Source organism: Sorex fumeus, unplaced genomic scaffold, assembly GCF_029834395.1.
Source record: "Sorex fumeus unplaced genomic scaffold, SorFum_2.1 ptg000073l, whole genome shotgun sequence".
NCBI lineage: Eukaryota > Metazoa > Chordata > Mammalia > Eulipotyphla > Soricidae > Sorex > Sorex fumeus.
The window spans coordinates 18886622-18906584 of record NW_026606130.1 but is presented as its reverse complement, the minus strand read 5'-3'; the positions used below and the strand labels follow the sequence as shown (position 1 = coordinate 18906584).

Here is a 19963-nt window from a genome sequence, read left to right as displayed (position 1 = left end):
TAATAAGCACCACCCAAGACTCAAATAAATGGAAATTAAAAATTAAAACCAATTCCCACTCAAGATTTACCTGTTGATATAACAAACTCAATAGGGGGTAGACAGTAGGTGTGGGAGACAGAAATGTAAGAGTAGAACAAGAAATTAAAATGATGTGAAAATGGATCAATTTGACTAATTCTAATCAGATATAATTTACAGGTTCAAACCATTATTATGAAAGAAGGGTAGACCTCCAGTTTGTGTCTAAAGCAATTTTCAGCTTTTCATCTAGTGAATGTGAAAGCAGATCAACAATTAAAAAAATACTGAGAACAGGCAGGGCCATGACTGTAGAATAGGCAATAGGGATACTACAACAATCTCCTATGATCATGACAAAATCTACACACACAAAAGACAGGAATAAATGCAGTATTCTGTGACACAGGGAAAAGAATCCAGGGGAGCCCAAATACTCTCCCTCCAAAAGGAACCCTGCTTATAGAGCTAAATGCTGTAGCACAGAATCCAAGGCATCATAGCGGAAAACTGGAGGAACAATCAATATTTATGCAGAGATCTATAAGATGCTAAGGCATGAGGAATTTTGCTTTGAAAGGCAGGGTTGGTTAAGTCAAACTCAATAACCCAACAAACTCTACTTTTTTATGCGTTGTGAGCCATATCTGGTGATGCTCAGGTGTTACTCCTGGCTCTGCAGCTGAAATTCTCCAGAACCCAATCACTGCCATGCTCACAGCCAATCTCCACATGCTAACGATGAGTCTCATGAATAAGAATGGTTCTGCTGGAAAAAACAGGTATGCAGGATTTGTGACTGAAATCTCCAGGCTCTCACAGAGAGCAACTTCCCCATCTCCTTGTTCTTACCTTCAAGGAGCCTGTCAATCATGCCCATGACCTACCTCTGGTGCCATATAAGCTCATTAATGGCCATGACCCAGAGACTCACAAATAACTCTTGGAAGAGAACTACAACCTGCAGAGATGCCCCCAAGCCCCAAAGTCACCATCCAGTTAAAAATGTAACTCCAGATCTATCACCCTATTTAAAATTTTAGAATTTCTGGAGCGACATCTTATACTGTGTACACCACTGATGTACCAGGAGTAGTACACCACATTGGACAGGGTGTAAAGTAGAAGGCAACTGATCTCGATAAAAAATATATATATTAGCACAAAAGGCTCAACCTGTAACAACATGTTAGTGATCACTTACACAAGAGCTTAATATCTCTAGGGTGAGATACAACAATCTTCACACACTTTCCTCTAAGGAAACTTCTTTTGGATCATTCTTAGCAGATTATTCATAACAAGCAATACAAAATAAATTATTTAGGATCTGGCTTTGGGGCAGTCTATGGAGAAGGGTTACGGGCACTGGAGAAGATAAAACCCGATCTTGTGAGGCAGTTTTGAAGTAAAGTCTCGCAAGAGGGAGTAACTGGGCAAAGTTAGCGAACAAGGTGCCTGCACCAGTTTTCTGGCCTTAAGCCTCACTCAACCCCTAGTCACGTATACGCCTAGAACTCAAAAACCGTCAGGTACACCTTTAGTAAGTCATTATAACTGCAACATATAGCCTTGAAGTGAATTGGACCTGGACAAAGCAGAAAGGAAAATGTAATAGGCCAATAGTGCTAAACTCTACGTGATTGATCTTCCTGTAAGCCAAGACCCTCTATAAAAATATGTGTATAAAGTGAGCTGTGATCAACTGCTCCTGGAGGGGTTTCTCTGCGCACTCATCCCCTTCACTCCACAGCAAGGATCTTGCCCGGATCAGGTGTGAACTGAGTCCGGGCATATTAGAGATAACTGTTCCCCTAGAGCAGGCTTGGACAGTGGTGGGAAAATTCGAAATAATGGTGGTGGGAAGTTGTACTGGTGGTGGTATTGGTGTTGGAAGACTGGATGTAATAAATTATTGTGAACAACTCTATAAAAATTTTTAAAAATTAAATTACTCCTTCTTGTGCTCAAGGGACTATAAGGGATGTTACGGATTGAACCCATATCAGCTGTGAGCAAAGCAAATGCCCTACCTGCTGTACTACCGCATCAGTTCCTCAGTAAATTCTACTCACAACAAGAGAACAGTGGAACAGTAATTTAAAAACTAAGATATTCAAGGATCTGAATCTCCAGTGGATTTCACCTAAGTTGCCTCTTATAACCTTGCTGGGACATGCAATCTTTAATTCTCTTAGAGACATCCTGAGGACAAATTACTCAAGATTCTGCCAATCCTGAAATGGGAACCACATAACCAAAACTAAGGGTGGAGAACAGGGCGTTGAGAGACATCTGTTTAAGCCCAGGCACATAGACTCAGATCCACAGAGATCAGATCTGACTGCAACTGGGAAGTCCAAAGGAACTTTGAATAAAAAAGATCCCCAACCACAAATGTGCTATTCATGGGCTGAAGAGATAGCAGAGTAGGTAAGGTGCTTTCCTGCAATGTGGCTAACCCAGGTTTAAATCCTAGTAGCCCATCTGGTCACCCAAGCCCAACAGGAATGATCCCTGGGAGCAGAGCCAGGAGTAAGCCCTGAGGACAGCTAGATGTGGCCCAAAACAAAAGCAAAAATGGATATACAAAATGGGTAATTACTCAAATTACCCATTTGAGTAAGGAAGGAATAATAAAAATCTTTTCTAGATAAACAACAATTAAGGAAATTTGTGGATACTCAACTATCAGTGTAAAGCATACTTAATAATCTATAAAAGACAAATAATTCCCAATTAGATGCAGTTAAGGTACAGAAAATCAAATGTGGGAAAAAATGAAACCTTTTTTTCAGCAGAAAGTAGAAAATAATAAAAAAATTACTGCAAAAATAACATAGAAATAAATAGGACAATATGAAAAAACCTAATGAAATCAAGAGTTCGTTCTTTCAAAGAATAAAACTGTCAAGGAAAAAAGGAACGAAAACCTTAATAAACTGGATCAGAAACAGAAGGGGGAAGCTATAACTGATATTGTGGAAATGAAAAGCATAATAAGCCACTCATATGAACTTCTTGCCATTAGTTGGGAAATTTAAAAGAAATGGATGAATTGTTAGAACCTTACAATTCCCCAATATTACACCAAGAGAAAATAAAGAATCTGAACAGGCCAACTTAAAGCAGAGAAACTGAAACAATAATCAAAAGTCTACCAAAACTAAAATGTCTGGTGTGCATGATTTATCAAACTTTCACTGATGAACTATTCTTCTCAAGTTCTTAATTTTTTAAAAAAGAAACTATAATTATGTTAGAATTTCTAACAGATGTCTAACAACCAGTCCATCATTACCCTGATGCTCAAAACAAAGACATTCCACCCAAAAGAAAATGAGAGACCTAAGGAGATAGGGGTCGAAGCACAAGCACTGGTTATGGAGGCATGGATTAAAAATCTGGCACTACACGGTTACCTGGCACCACTAGATATAATAGCCTTGTTGGACTCTGAGTTCTGATATAATCAAGTACCACCAGTACCAAGAAGCACTATATCACAGAGCCTGAGCACTGAACCATCAGGTTCACAAAAGTGGGTAGAGGCTTGATGGGAATGGACCCAGGCCCCAGCACAGCTTGTGTAGGCATTCCCCCCAAATTAAAAACCATATCCCTTATCAATATGGATATACAGAAATCCTCACAAAGTATTAGCAAGCTAAATTGAACATTACATTAAAAGGACTGTGTATCACAACCAAGTGGGATTTATTCCAGGGATGCGAGGATGGTTTAACATATTCAAGTCAATTACTATAATACACCATCCACATTAAAAAAGAGAAAACCATATGATCAAATCAATAGATGAAGAAAGCCTTTAACAAGATTCAATATCCATTTATGACAAATACTTTTGACAAAATGGGGATAGAAGAAACTTACCTCAACAGAGTAAAGGTCATATACAACAAACTCACAGCTAACATCATAATCAATGGTGAAAAACTGAAAGCTTTTCCTCCAAGATCGGGTACAATACAAGGATGTCCACTTTCACCACTATTATTGAACATAGTACTGGAATCCTAGCCACAGCAATTAGGCAACAAAAAGAAACAAAAGGGATTCAAATTTGAAAAGAAATAAAACTATGATTATTTGCAGATGGCATGATAACATACATAAAAATCCCAAAAAGATCCACCAAAAATATTGAAAAAATAAATCAATACTATTAGGTATCAGGCTACCAAAACAAGGTAATAAGAAATTTCACTTATATAATCAAACAATGAACAAAATGAGAAAACAAATTTTGAAATGCCTATTCATAATTGTATCCCAAAATATCAAGTACTATGGATGTGAAAGATTAAATATATCAAAAACTATGTCACTATTAAAATAAATAGAAGGTACAAATAAGTGGAAAATATTTCATGTTCATGAATGTGAATAATTAACACTGTCCAATGTCCATCCTGCAGGAAGCATTATGAAGATTCAATGGAATACCCATCAAAACTACAATGGTATTTTTCAAAGACACAGGAAAAACATTTCTATAGTCTCAAAGTAATTCTGAGAAAAATGGTACGTGGAACTTCATTCTCCAAATGGGTACTATAAAGCTATAGTAATTAAACAAGTGTGTTATAGGAATGAAAATGGATATTAAGGCCAATGAAATAAAACCAAGAGTCATTTGATAAACACTGATACATACATATTTTATGACAAAGGAGCCCAAAACATAAATTGGGGCAAGGAAAGTCTGTTTAATAAATGGTGCTGTGAAAACTGAACTAGTCACATGTAAAAGGAATGAAACTAAAACACTATCTCATTGTATACACAATTCAATTCAGAATGAACTAAATTAATGGAATTAACGTGAGTTTCAACTCTATGTGAGACCCAAATCCATAAAACACACAAAAGAAATATAGGTTATATACTCCATGATACTGGTTTTAGTGGCATCTTCAGTGCATTAACCCCATTAGCAAAGAAAAAAGTGGAAATCCATTAAAGCTATCATTAAAAGAGAAACAGGATATACTGACTGGGAGAAAATAGTCTCTTCATACATCTGACAAAGAATATCCAAGACATACAAAGCACTCACAAAACAACAAAAATATAAGCATCTGTACCAAGATGGGGAGAAGAGCTGAAGAAATACTTCTCCAGAAAAGATATATCAATGGCCAATGGGCAGAGGAAAAGCTTCTTCTTATTATTTATTTTCAGGAAAATGCAAATTGAAATAATGATAGGTCACTTTACACTGGCAACAAAAAGGCCAGAAACAAAAACCACTGGTGAAAAGAAATTCGTATTATTTTTGTTGGGAATGTAAACAGCAGGAAAATCAGCATGTGTATTTCTGGAAAAAAGAAAAAGAAAAATGGAACTACCATATGATTCAGCAATTTCACTTCTAAGTACCTATCCCAAGAACAAAAAAGTACTAGTACAAAAAAAGACATGAATACTTGATGCTCATCATAGCAATAATCGCAATAGCCAAGATCTGGAAGCAACCTAGGTGCACAATGACAAATGAGTGGACAAAGCAATTGTGGCATATATAAATAATGAACTCAACTATAAAAAAGAAGATAAAGTTCTGCATGCTTCAGCATGCATGGGACAAGAGAGTGTCATGCTAATAAAGTAAATCTGAAAGAGAATAACAAATTTGATAATGATATCACTCATAGGTAGCATCTAAAGAAGCAAAGCAAGGGAGAAACAATATCTGAGAGGGCGAAAAGAAGTAGTTTGAAGACAGAATTTAAACTTAAATTTGAAGACAGTTACTTAAGAGAAGTGGGGGCTGGAAAAACAGCACACTGAATAAGACTCTTGCCTTGCACATGGCCAACACAAGTCTGATCCCTGAAATCTAATATGGTCTCCAAAGGCCACCAGGAGTGATCTCTGGGCAGAGAGCCAAGAGTAAGCCCTAGAGCACACCTGGCCCAAAAACAAAGCGGGTGGGAGTGGAAAGAGGGGCCCTCTGTACTTTGGAATAAGAATATAGCACTCATAAATTGTGATTTGGCAATACTGTTCTCCTAAAATATACACCTATACTCTTTCGATCTAATTTTATCTCAATTAAATAACAAATATTTAAAATCTAATAAAATATTTAAAATTTAAATGAGAGAATCTGTAAACACCTAATTTAATTGGGGTCATGAAACGATATCTGGTGGTGCTCAGGAACAACTCCCAGCATGTTGCTTGGGGACTGCTCCCACCAGTGCTCAGGGGAACATGCAGTGCTAGGATATGCAATACATGTCTTTTGAGCTATTTCCTGGCAACCAAGGGCCTTACTCTAAAAAGTACTGATGAAGTGGTCACATAAAATCACGAGACAAAAATAACTCCTAAATTGTTAACTATGTCTGTGAGAAACTAATTTGCATAAATACTAGTGTTTGGGGAGCAGAAAGAAAATACAGGGGTTTAGATTCTTGCCTTGTACACGGTCAACCCCAGTTCAACATCAGGCACTGCATATGGTCCTGCAATCTCCTTTAAGAGTGATCCTGAGCACAGAGTCAGTAATAAGTCCTGGGTATATCCCTAAACTTCAAAATGTATAATGGAAGATGATACATTAATTCTACTTTTACTATTTTTCTATAGATAAATGTTTATAACAAATAATACCTTCATAGGACAAATGGGACAAAATAGTGGCCAAAGAGACAGAACAAGGGTTAAGATACTTGCCTTACATGTGACTAAATATGGTGTGATCCCTGCCACTTCATTTGGTCCCTCAAGAAATGATAGAAGTGGGGCTGGAGCGATAGCACAGTGGGTAGGGTGTTTGCCTTGCATGCAGCTGACCTGGGTTCAATTCCCAGCATCCCGTATGGTCCCCTGAGCACCGCCAGGAGTAATTTCTGAGTGAAGAGCCAGGAGTAACCCTTGTACGTCGCTGGGTGTGACCCAAAAAGCAAAAAATGATAGGAGTGACCCCTGAGCACAGAGACAGGAGAAGTCACTCCTGAATATGGGCCTCAAACAAATGAAGAAACAAAAATATGGAGGAGATAATAAAAAGGACTGAAGCACATGCTTCATGAAGACAAATTCAACAGATCCCAATATTAGGGTAAATGAGATATTGGAATTATCTGATAAAAATTTTAAGACAGCTTATCATCAAAATGCTTCAATGAGAAATTACAAATATTCTTGAAGCAAAATAAAAATTTAAACCTCATACAGTTATTAAAACATTTTTAAAGGATTAAATAAAAATTACAGAACTAAAAGTACAGTCATCTGAGTAACAGATTACGTTTTAAACTAATACACAGTTGGCTGAAGAGACAGTACAGAAGGTTGGACTCTTGCCTTTAATGCTGCAGCAGTGGCTGTGACCCTGGTTAAATCCCTCACACTACATATATATGGTCTCCTGGATACCATAATTTCTAAACAGAGAGTTTCTCTTGGTGTGGCACAAATCACCCGCAATAATAAAATAAAAAATAAAGTATAATCATAAAATATAAAACTCATCTAATAGGCACAATAACAAACTATGAGAAAGGAAATAAAGTGTACTTGAAAATTAATAGAAACTACACAATCTAAAAATAATTTAGATTACAAATATCAAATAATAAAAAATTATTTTAGGTTGCAATTTATTTCTTGAGATTAGGTAGAATGTAACTATGAAATTTATTATTTATTACTCTTTCCTTTCTTTTTTCCTTTTTCTTCTGTTCTCAGGGATCACTCTTGGCAATGCTTGGGGGACTATATTCCGTTCTGGGAAACAAACCAGGATCAGCCACATGCAAGACAAGCACCTTAATCCCTGATCTAACTCTTTGGCTCCTTTTTTCCTTTCTTAACCCTAAAAAGCTTTTCTCGGTGGGGTTAGGAGGGCACACCCTGTAATACTTATAGTTGGAGTGCTCAAGGCCCAGGATATGGGAACATTTGGTACAAAGTATGTACAAGATTGAACTCAGGGTCTAGTACATGCAAAACATGCACTCTAGACACATTTCTAGCCCTTTGTAAGCTTTTATTTAAAGTGGATTATTATAGTCATGAGAACAAGAAAAGGACCATAAAACATGATCTTTCTAGTATATGTGCTACTGAACTGAGCACATAAAAAAGATCTTTATTAGCCTAAAAACAAAAAAATACTTTGCATTAAACATATGCACATAAACAAGAACAGAGATGCTCTTCTAGTCATGAAAAACTAAGCACCTAATAAATGCAAATATTTCAACATATTGCTTTCAAGATATTAATTTGAAAATACTCACCTTCTAACTAAATCTGGGTTTAGAAGAGTTGCTTGCTGTTCAACACCAACTGGTTGGGACACAGGCTGTAACTGGTACAGAAATAAAACTTGTTATAGTAACAGCAATTTTCAAGCTAATAATGCAATTTGCTGTATTAAAGCAATTGCTACATTTCACACTTAAACACACAAACTAGGTAGCAAGTCTACACTATTCAATACCTAAATCAATATTACTATTGATATGATTACCAAAGACAAAAGTAAAGAAAGCATGTATAATATATATCACAATACAATATTTCAATGCATTAGGAAGAAAAGGGTTGCCAGAAAGGACAAAATTTGGACAACTGGTTAAATTTTAATGTGGATAATATTAAATAATCATAATAATATATTTGTTAAATTTCCTGAATTTTGGGAAGAAAATATTTCTGTACTTAAATTTTAATACTAAGGAGAATAAAAGGGTTTCATGTCTCTCCTATGCTTCAGAGGGAAAATCATGATGAAAGGGTAGATGGAACAATAGATGGATAGACTGAGAAAAGACTGGTAATTCATAAGTCAGTGGCATCTTTTATCATGTCCTTTATCATATCTGACATCTGACTTCAGGGACTCTGATTCATCTCTGCATTTTCATGGTATCTTATCATAGTATCTGATACATTTTAGGCTTCCAGTAAATGTTTGAAGAGAGAAGATGAAATAAAAGGGTTATATAAGAAGAAAGATGTGTCATAAGAATGGTTGTGATGTAACAGTATCAATTTTGGACATCAACCCTAAGGATACAATTAAAAGGAAGTAAAAGGAACATTCTATATAGTCTATTTCATAGTCAGAGTTAAGTGGATAGTAGCTACCTCTTTGTTTTCACTTGTTTATTGATTTGCTCGAGCAGGCCCAGTAACTGTCTCCATTTTGAGACTTGTTGTTACTGTGTTTGGCATATCGAATACATCACGGGTAGCTCGCCAGGCTTTGCCGTGCAGGCGAGATTCTCTCAGTAGCTTGCCAGGCTCCCTGAGAGGGGCGGAGGAATCGAACCCGGCTTGTCCAGGCTGGCTGCATGCAAGGCTCTACCGCTATTCATAAAACTTGTAGCAAGTTAGTTGCGAAGGAATAGTAAAAGAGGTAAATAAGAACACTTACTACACTGTAATGTGACCATTGAAGTCTAAAATTATGAAAGCCAAGACAGGGAAAACACTTAAAAATAGCAGTAAATAATATTATAAATCATTACAGCCATTTATGAATATGACAAAAACCTGGACTATTATAATAAGCATGACCAATAAAGTATTAAATAATATTTATAGGTGATTTCTCCCCATTTTCCTACTTTATATGTTACTATATATATTTATAATGTAAGACTCTCAAAGGATAGTAAATACTAATTGTATGTCAAAATAGGTACTTTCATAAACCAGTGATGGACTGTAAACTGGTTAGATTATCATGAAGGACAATTTGTCAACATATACTAAAACATCTAGGGCCAGAGATATAGTACAGTGGGTACGGAACTTGCCCTGGACATGGCCAACCCAGGCTCGTTCTTTAGCATCCTATATGGTCCCCCCAAGCATCATCAGGAGTAATTCCTGAGTGCAGAGCCAGGAGAAACCCATGGTATTGCTGGGTGTGGCCCAATGCCCCCACACCCCACCAAATCACAAATTGTTGTTTATATATTTTTTATTTTTGTTGTGCTAATATTTTATTATGAAAACCAAATGTATAGCAAAAGTAAAAGACTTTCACAGTTAAAGCCCAATATCCACCAGATTCTTTTCAGGTTTGGATGTGACTACATACCAGAATGTGTAAACTGACTGGTGCCTTTTATAAGTATAACAGAAAGTAGTATTCAAGTAAAGTTCAAGATTTTAAGATAATTCCTATGGAAGACAGACACAAATTTTCTGGCTATGCTGAATGAAGTAAACTATGTGAGCAATTACTAGAGGGAGAGTTGTCACAAATGTACAATGGAGGTGCCATGACACAACTGAAGAACACAGAGAAACCACTGAAGGAAAGAACATAGAACAAAGTGTTGGGGAGCATTATAAAAACCTGAAAATGTTTTTCTTTTATTTTGAATTTACATTTTTTGGTTTGTTTACTTTTCTTTTTTTGTGGAGATGTGCCATAGTTTTTTTTTATCCATTCGTCTGTTCTCAGGCATTCAGGTTGTTTCCAGATTCTGGCTACTGTGAATAGTGCTTCAGTGAACATAGGAGTGCAGATGGTGTTTCTGCTGTGTGTTTTTGGGCCCCCAGGTTATAGTCCCAGGAGTGGTAAATGGGATCTCAATTTCTAGTTTTTTGAAGACTGTCCAAATTGTTTTCCAAAAAGACCAGACCAGTCGGCATTCCAACAAACAATGAAGGAGAGTCTCTTTCTCCCCACATTTGTGCCAGAACTGGTTGCTCTTGTTCTTTTGGATGTGTGCCACTCTCTGTGGTGTGAAATGATATCTCATTGTTGTTTTGATATGTATCTTCCTGATGATTAGTGATGAAGAGCATTTTTTCATGTGCCTTTTGGTCATTTGAATCTCTTCGTTGAGAAAGTTTCTGTTCATTTCTTCGCCCAATTTTCTGATGGGACTGGATGTTATTTTCTTGTAAAGTTCAACCTGTGACTTGTAGATCTTTGATATTTATCCTTTATCAGAAGTGTTTTGGGTGAATAACCTTTCCCATTCCAAAGGCAATCTTTGTTATTTTGGTGATTATTTCTTTTGAGGTACAGAAGCTTCTTAGTTTAATGTAGCCCTATTTGTTGATCTCTGCTTTCACTTGCTTGGTCAGTGGTATTTCATCTTTGAAGATACTTGTACTTCAATATCGTGGAGAGTTGTTTATTTTTTTAGATTTTTATTAGTGAAACATCGTGACTTCGCCTATCGCCTACCTTTTCTACCATTTACCTTATGAATTCAGCTCTGGTATCGAGGTCTTTAATCCATTTGAACTTACTTTTGTGCATGGCATTAGATAAAGGTCTGAGTCCATTTTTTACACATAGCTGTCCAGTTTTGCCAGGACCACTTGAGGTTTTCCTTGCTCCACTTCATATTTCTTGCTCGCTTATTAAGGATTAAATGATAATATATTGGACGGTGTGTGTTAGGATATTCAATTGGTCTCTGGATCTCTTTTGACTAAAACTTTTATGGCTCTCTAAGTATGGTATGTCATCTGCAAACAGTGAGAGCTTGACTTCTTTTCATATCCGAATGACCACAATATCTTTTCCTTTCCTACCTGCTATGTCAAGTATTTCCAGTACTTTACTGAACAGAAGTGTTGAGAGTGAGCATCCTTGTCTTGTCCCTGATCTTAGATAAGGGAACGCTTTCAGTTTTTCCCCACTGAGAATAATGCTTACTGTCGGCTTGTGAAGACCTGAAGGTTTTACAAGAAAATCATGCTGTGACTCTCCTAAACAGTTATGAAACACTGCCATTATTTGATTTAAACCCCCTTAACATTGGCACTAAAAGAAATGAAGAAATTAAATTTATTTTTATGTTGGTTATTCAAAGAAACAATATTTATCTCACTGTGGTTAAAATAAAATAAAATAAAATAAAACAACAGCCAGGATCCAGAGATTATCACAACAAGCTCCCGGGAGAGCACAAGGCAGAGTCTCCTACCCTATGCCTGGCTATCCTCGCCAGGGCCCAATAGCTGAAGACCTCCAGGTCCCAGCCAAGGCCTTACTGGGGCCACTCTCCACACACTTGGATAAGCCTCAGGCATAACAGAACTGGCAGAGGAAACCAGGTGTGTGGGACCCGGGGCTGAGATCTCCAAGCCTGCACGGTTTGGGACTGGACCTGTCAGTAGCTAGACAGTTATGCCCTCCAACTGCCGTGTAACCCCAACAACGGCCAGGATCCAGAGATTATCACAACAAGCTCCCGGGAGCATTCAGCCGCATTTGCGGCCACGCGACTATTTATTTACTTTTCTCTAAGTTTTCAGGGTACCTTAAATATCCCACCCGCACGGCAGAGCCTGGCAAGCTATCCGTGGTCTATGCCAAATAGACCAAATTGATATGCCAAATCCAGTAATAAATGGATCTCATTCCCCTAACCCTGAATACGCAGAGTCGAGAAGGATATGGAAGGAGAGGCTGATAAAATACCAAGGCAGAAATAGGCTGCCAAAATGCAGAAAAACAAAAATGATTGTCTGTACTTTTAATGCTCGTACACTGGCATCTACTGCATCCATTGAAGACCTTATGGTACAAGCGCGAAAGATCAAGTACGACATCATTGGTCTGACCAAAACGAGAAGACATCAATCACATCATGCCGTTTTCGACACTGGAGAAGAACTGTTCCTTGGAACATGAGATAAAAGAGGCGTCGGTGGTGTTGGTATCCTTGTCAACACAAACTTAGCCAGGAGCATTGATTCATTCGAATGCCTAACAACCCGAATCGGACGATTACACTTGAATAGATGTGGCTCACTACCGGCAGTTTCTATCTTTGTTGTCTATGCACCAACATCCAGTTATGGTGAAAGAGAAACTGAGAAGTTCTACATGGAGCTGGAGAAGTTCTATAAAGAAGATCACACCTTCTACAAGATCATTGTCGGTGATTTTAATGCCAAGATAGGACCAAGAAGATCAGTCGATGAACTCTACATCGGGACCCATGGCCTGGAATGGAACGAACAGGGTGACATACTGTCTGAGTTCATCATGTCAACCAAAACCTTCCATGGTAACTCACAGTTCCAAAAGGCTGAATCTAAACGTTGGACATGGGAGTCTCCTGATGGACGGTTCCACAATGAAATAGACCACATCATATTCAATCGGCGGTTTTGCCTAACCGATGTTGCTGTTGTCCCAAAATTCCAAACGGGATCAGACCTCCGTCTTCTTTGTGCAAAATTCTACCTCACAGAACGAGGAGAAAAGAATGCAAGGTTTAAGAAGAGGACTCCCAGAACGACCACCAACTGGGAGCTCTTTGGCTCTGTTGCGGCAACATGGGAAGATGCTGTCATTGACAACATTGATGAGGAATACGATCAAATGATTCAGCACCTCCATGATTGTGCGAGGAATGCCGAGAGAGATAACCACAAAAAACCGCCTTTCTTCCAACACTCTTGAACTTATTCACCAACGTGGCTTGACACATGCCTCAGGCAACCACAAGCGAACATCCGAACTGGCAAAACAGTGCAGAGAAGCCATCAAGGATGACCTCAAAAACAGGAGAGCAGCAGTACTGGTAGATGCGGCAGAAGCTGGGAAAAGCATTCGTAATGCCCGCCTATCCTTCACCAACTACAAAACCAAGATGACTGCCCTCCGACATCATGATGGATCTATCACATCTTCCAGAAGGGCAATGGAGAAGATTATTCATGACTTCTACTCAGATCTCTTTAATAGCCACGTCCACTTGCCCACATACCACATACCACATGATGGATATGTCGTTACCAATGTTCTCCCTTCCAAAATCCAACATGCCATCTCGTCGGTAAAGAAACAAAGAGCACCTGGCCCAGACAAGATCAGACCTGAACACCTGAAGAACTTACCATCAGTACTCATCAATACATTGGCTCGGCTCTTCACACGCTACCTGTCTGAATGCAAGGTTCAATCCCAATGGAAAACCAGCAGGACTGTACTACTATACAAGAAGGGAGACATCCACAACATTGGCAACTATCGCCCAATCTGCCTATTGTCTGTCGTCTACAAACTGTTCACTCGAGTCATCCTGAATAGGATTAGCAGAACACTAGATGAAGGACAACCATGTGAACAAGCCGGATTCCGAAAAGGATTCAGTACCATCGACCATATCCACACGATTACTAAGCTCATTGAGGTTTCTTGGGAGTTCAAGATGCCGCTCTGTCTAACGTTCATTGATTTAAAGAAGGCCTTTGATTCTGTTGAGATGGAAGTGGTCATGGAAGCCCTAGCCAATCAGGGCGTACAAACTCAATACATCAGGATCCTTCGTGAGCTCTATTGCGGATTCACTACCAAGATCTCACCATTCTACAAAGAAGTAATCATCCATATCAAGAGAGGGGTTCGGCAGGGTGATACCACTTCACCAAAACTCTTCAGTGCCACCCTCGAGAACATCATGTGACGACTGGAATGGGAAAGCATGGGAGTGAAGATAGATGGTCGGCAACTACACCACCTCTGCTTTGCTGATGACATCGTTCTAATAACACCAAACATTAGCCAAGCGGCACAAATGTTGAACGACTTTGACCATGAATGTGGAAAGGTCGGACTACAGCTGAATCTTACGAAGACAATGTTTAAGAGAAACAGCCTTGTTCCTTACGCTCCATTTGCTCTCAACGGAACCACCATCTCCGAATGCAACAGTTATATATACCTAGGTCGAGAAATCAACATGATAAATGACCTGGCACCTGAGGTGCGCAGGAGGAAGAGAGTGGCTTGGAATGCCTTCAAGAGCGTTGAAGAAATAACTAAAAGGACAAAGAACCTCCAGCGACGAGCACATCTCTTAGATTCCACTGTTCTTCCTGCATTAACATATGCCTCAGAGACCTGGACCCTATGAAAACAGGATGAGAACACTATTCGGGTCTCTCAAAGAGGAATCGAAAGAGCTATGCTTGGAATATCACCACGATTCACTCAAATGAGAGATAGAATCCGGAGTTCTGATCTTCGTCAACGCTCAAGAATCAGGCACGCTGTCTCATTTGCCAAGACATCAAAAATCAGATGGGCTGCACACGTAATGAGGTTTACAGACAACCGCTGGACTAGAGCCATTACTGATTGGATTCCACGGGACATCAAAAGATCACGTGGACGCCCACCTACAAGATGGTCAGACTTCTTCGTCAAGACCCTGAATGATCGGTTTGAGGCTCTGCATGTTCCTAGAACGAACAGATACCATTGGGCTACGCTCGCACGCAACCGGGATGAATGGAGACATTACTGGCACCCGCTCGAGTAAATCGGTGAATAATGGGGATTAAGTGATTAAGTGATTAAGTGGTTAAAATAAAAAACAAACAGTTGGACTTGTTTATAAATATGATCTCATTCCCAAGTGGCTGGCCATAAGCTGGTTACAATTTATTTCACAGCAAAATTTTACTGTGTTACTGTGTTGGTCTTAATGAATGAAGCATTTAGTTTTTGGGAATTTATAATTAGCTAAGTGCTACTTTCAAGGGTAAACTCACTGGTTATACAATACATTTAACCTAGATTTAAGAGTTTGAAAATCAAACCTGAGTAGTACAATTTGGTTCTCAAAATTATTTTTTTTGCTTTTTGGGTCACACCTGGTGATGCAAAGGGGCTTCTCCTGGCTCTGCACTCAGGAATGACTCCTGGCGGTGCTCAGGGGATCATATGGGATGCTGGGAATCAAATCCTTGTTGGACTTGTGCAAGGCAAAAGCCCTAACTGCTGTGCTATTGCTCCAGCCCCTCAAAAATAATTTTTAATTGATTACAAAGGTCAAGTTTGATAATAAGGTGACCAATTTATCTACAGCTCCTATAGAAAGCTTGTCTAAACTTGAACTTCTACAGATGGTGAACTTTGTTTTTATTTAGTTTATTTTGCCGTAATGTTTTTTACCAATAAGGCTTAGATGAACATGGTGTTTAAATGGCTCTAACAGTGAGAATACTAAATAAATTATAAACAAATATAATACAGCATCTACTTAAGGCTTAATTTTTATAATTAATCATTCTAAATATCACAATTTGAGTGGAAAAAAAGGTTTTATTTATGTCATATAAAATACAAGGATAGTGTCAAACTGTAAGGTTTCTATCTGCTTAAGGCAGAAGAATTTATATATATATGTATATATATGCTCGAGTGGGCCCAGTAATGTCTCCATTGGAGACTTTGTTGTTACTGTGTTTGGCATATCGAATACGTCACGGGGAGCTTGCCAGGCTCTGCCGTGTGGGCGAGATACTCTCGGTAGCTTGCCGGGCTCTCCGAGAGGGGCGGAGGAATCCAACCCGGGTTGGCCATGTTGGCTGCGTGCAAGGCAAACGCCCTACCGCTGTGCTATCACTCGAGATATATATGTATATATATTTATATATGTGAATGTATACTGATTCCTAGAAAACTATTTATTAAAATAATTAGACATGAGGACTTGCTATATATAAAATAGCTACTTCTACATATTTTTAATGAGTTCCATCTTTAAGTGGATTTAACTAGAAAACAATTATACTAGACTGTGAGTTTATTCTAGTGAACCAGATATGTAAAGTCCTTTCTTTGAAGAAATTATAAATTTAATCTACAGATATGGTATGAAGTATTCTATGTAGTTTGCATTTAAACTCATGTTTTAGTATTTTTGTATTAAAAAACACTAAAACTTTACATGTACCTTAATAGCCTGATGGTACCTTGACGCTTCCTGATACCCCAAAATTGCCACTGTACCTCTGACCAGAACCAACAACTCAGGACCAAGTTTCCCAAGAAATTAAATGTCCAAAACTTAGGTATGTGGGAAGCACACCCACAAACCACCTCTGGCTCAGCTATATAAGCTCATTTATTGCTTCAGGGACTGTAGCACTGTAGCAATGTCCTCTGTTGTTCATCGATTTCCTCAAGCGATCACCAGTAACGTCTCCATTGTGAGGCTTGTTGTTACTGTTTTTGGCATATTGAATACACCACCGGGAGCTTGCAGGGCTCTGCCATGTGGGCGGGATACTCTGCAGCTTGCCAGGTTCTCTGAGAGGAATGGAGGAATTGAACCTCAGTCGGCCGCTTGCAAGGAAAACACCCTACCTTCTATGCTATCGCTCCAGTGCTTCAGGGACACATAAATAAATCTCACAAAAAGATCAAAAGCAGCAGTTAACCTCAGATTTGCGCAAGGCTGAACAGAGCAGGGTAAATTGGAGGGGGGAGGGTCAGCCTGGTACCCGCCAAAACAAAGCCCCAGGGAACCACTTGTTCCACAATCCAAACTGTCGCCATGTCCTCGGCTGGACTTCACCATCTGAGGATGGACCTCACTCAGATAGTTGACAATTTGTATATGTGGATTCTGTGAATGAGATCTCTAGGCTTTCTTGGGACAACAGGATAGGGAAGGGACCTATCAATAGGACAATGGTGGAGGGATCTTGACACAGTGGTGGAGGCGGTAGAGGCACATGTTAGTGCAGGGAGAACGGTGGAGTCGAAGAGATGTGCCTAGAGCCGGAGGTTCTTCGACCTCTTAGCTATTTCTTCAATGCTCTTGAAGGCGTTTCACGCCACTCTCTTTCTCCCACGCAGCTCAGATGCCAGGTCATTCGTCATGTAGTGTTCTCAACATAGGTACACATAACTGCTGCATTCAGAGATGTTCGTTCTGTTGAGAGCAAATGAAACATCAGGAATGAGTCCATTTTTCATGAACATTGTCTTGGTGAGATTCAGCTGCAGTCTGTTCCACACTCACAGTCGAAGACAGCCAGCATTTTTGGCGCTTGGCTAATGTTTGGTGTTATTAGAATGTCATCAGTGAAGCAGAGGTGGTGTAGTTGCTGACCGCCTATCTTCATTCCCATTCCTTCCCATTCGAATCGTCGCATGATGTTCTTGAGCATGGCACTGAAGAGTTCGGTGAAATGGTATAGCCTTGCCGAACCTCTCTTTATGTGGATGATCACTTCCTTGTAGAACGGTGAGATCCTAATGGTGAATCCATAATACAGCTCATGGAGGATCCTGATGTATATTGAGTTTGAATGCCCTGTTTGGCTAGGGCTTTGATGAACACTTCAGTCTCAACAAAATCAAAGGCCTTCTTTAAATCAATGAACGTTAGAGAGAGCGGCATCTTGAACTCCCAAGAAACTTCAATAACCTTGGTTACCATGTGGATATGGTCGACCATGCTGAATCCTTTTCCGAACCTGTATTGCTCACATGGTTTTCCTTCATCTAGTATTCTGCCAATCCTATTCAGGATGATGTGAATGAACAACTTGTACACGACGGACAATAGGCAGATAGGGCAATAGTTGCCAATGTCGTGGATGTCTCCCTTCTTTGTACAGTAGTAGAGTCCTGCTGGTTTTCCATTGGGATGGAATCTTGCATTCAGACAGGTAGCATGTGAAGAGCTGAGCCAGTGTACTGATGAGTACTGACAGCAGATTCTTCAGGTGCTCGGGTCTGACCTTGTCTGGGCTGGGATATGTTTGCTTCTTTACCGATGAAATGGCATGCCGGATTTCGGAAGGGAGAATATTGGGAATGACATATCCACCCTGCGGAATTTGGTAAGTGGGCAGGTGGATATGGCTATCGAACAGATCTGATTAGAAGTCCTGGATAATCTTCTTCATTGTCCTTCTGAAAGATGTGATACATCCATCAGGATGTCGAAGGGCAGTCATCTTGGTCTTGTAATTGGCGAAGGACAGGCAGGCATTGCAAATGCTTTTCCTGGCTTCTGCAGCATGGGCCAGCACTGCTGCCCTTCTTTCTTTGTGGTCTTCCTTTATCGATTCTCTGCACTGCTTTGTGAGCTCAGACATTTGTTTGTAGTTGCCTGAGGCTCACACCAAGCCACATTAGCAAATAAGCTCAAGAGTTTCCAAAGCCAGACGTCTGTTTGTGGCTTTCTCTCTAGGCATTCCTCGCATAATCATAGATGTACTGAACCAGTTTGTTGAATTCTTCCTCAATGTCATCAACAATGGCATCTTCTCATGTTGCCACAATAGTGCCAAAGAGATCCCAGTTGGTGATTATTCTGGGAGTTCTCTTCTGAAACTTTGCACCCCTTTCTTCCCGCTCTGTGAAGCAGAATTCTGCACGAAGGAGACGGTGATCTGATCCTATTTGAAATTTTGGGACAACAGCAACATTGGTCAGGCAAAACTATCAATTAATTGAATATGATGTGGTCAATTTCCTTCTGGAACTGTCCACTGGGAGAATCCCATGTCCAACGTTTAGGTTCGGCCTTCTGGAACTCTGAGTTACCATGGATAGTCTTGTTCAACATGATGAATTCAGGCAGTCTCTCAACTTGTTCGTTCCATTCTAGGCCATAGGTGCCAATGTGGAGATCTTCAGCTGATCTCCTCAGTCCTATACTGGCATTAAAATCACTGACAATGATATTGTAGAAAGTGTGGTCTTCTTTATAGAACTTCTCCAGCTCCACGTAGAACTTCTCAATTTCTTCTTCATTGTAGCTGGATGTTGGTGCATAGACAACGAAGATAGAAACTGCCAGCAATGAGCCACATTTATTCCAGCATAATCATCTGATTCGGGATGTTAGGCATTCAAATGAATCAATGCTCATGTTCAAGTTCATGATGACGAGGACACCGACACCACCAATGCCTCTATTGTTTCATGTTCTGGGGGACAGTTCTTCTCCAGTGTCAAAAGTGGCGTGGTGTAGTTGACACCTTCTCGTTTCAGTCAGACAAATGATGTCGCACTTGATCTTCTGCGCTTGCACCATCAAGTCCTTGATGGATGCTTCCAATGCCAGCATATGTGCGTTGAAAGTACAGACAATCATTTTTGACTTTCTTCATTTTGGCAATCTAGTTCAATCCTGAGATTTTATCAACCTCTACTTGCTTGTCT

The 19963-nt window shown here is 39.5% G+C and overlaps 1 protein-coding gene across 1 annotated transcript in view; it reads right to left on the bottom strand.

Moving 5' to 3' along the window:
- WNK3 (WNK lysine deficient protein kinase 3) overlaps positions 1-19963 on the bottom strand; it is a 298017-nt gene that overhangs the window by 102994 nt on the left and 175060 nt on the right. Inside the window, exon 11 of the mRNA XM_056129973.1 lies at positions 8298-8362. Coding sequence (XP_055985948.1) covers positions 8298-8362 — 65 coding nt within the window. The remainder of the gene's footprint in view (positions 1-8297; positions 8363-19963) is intronic.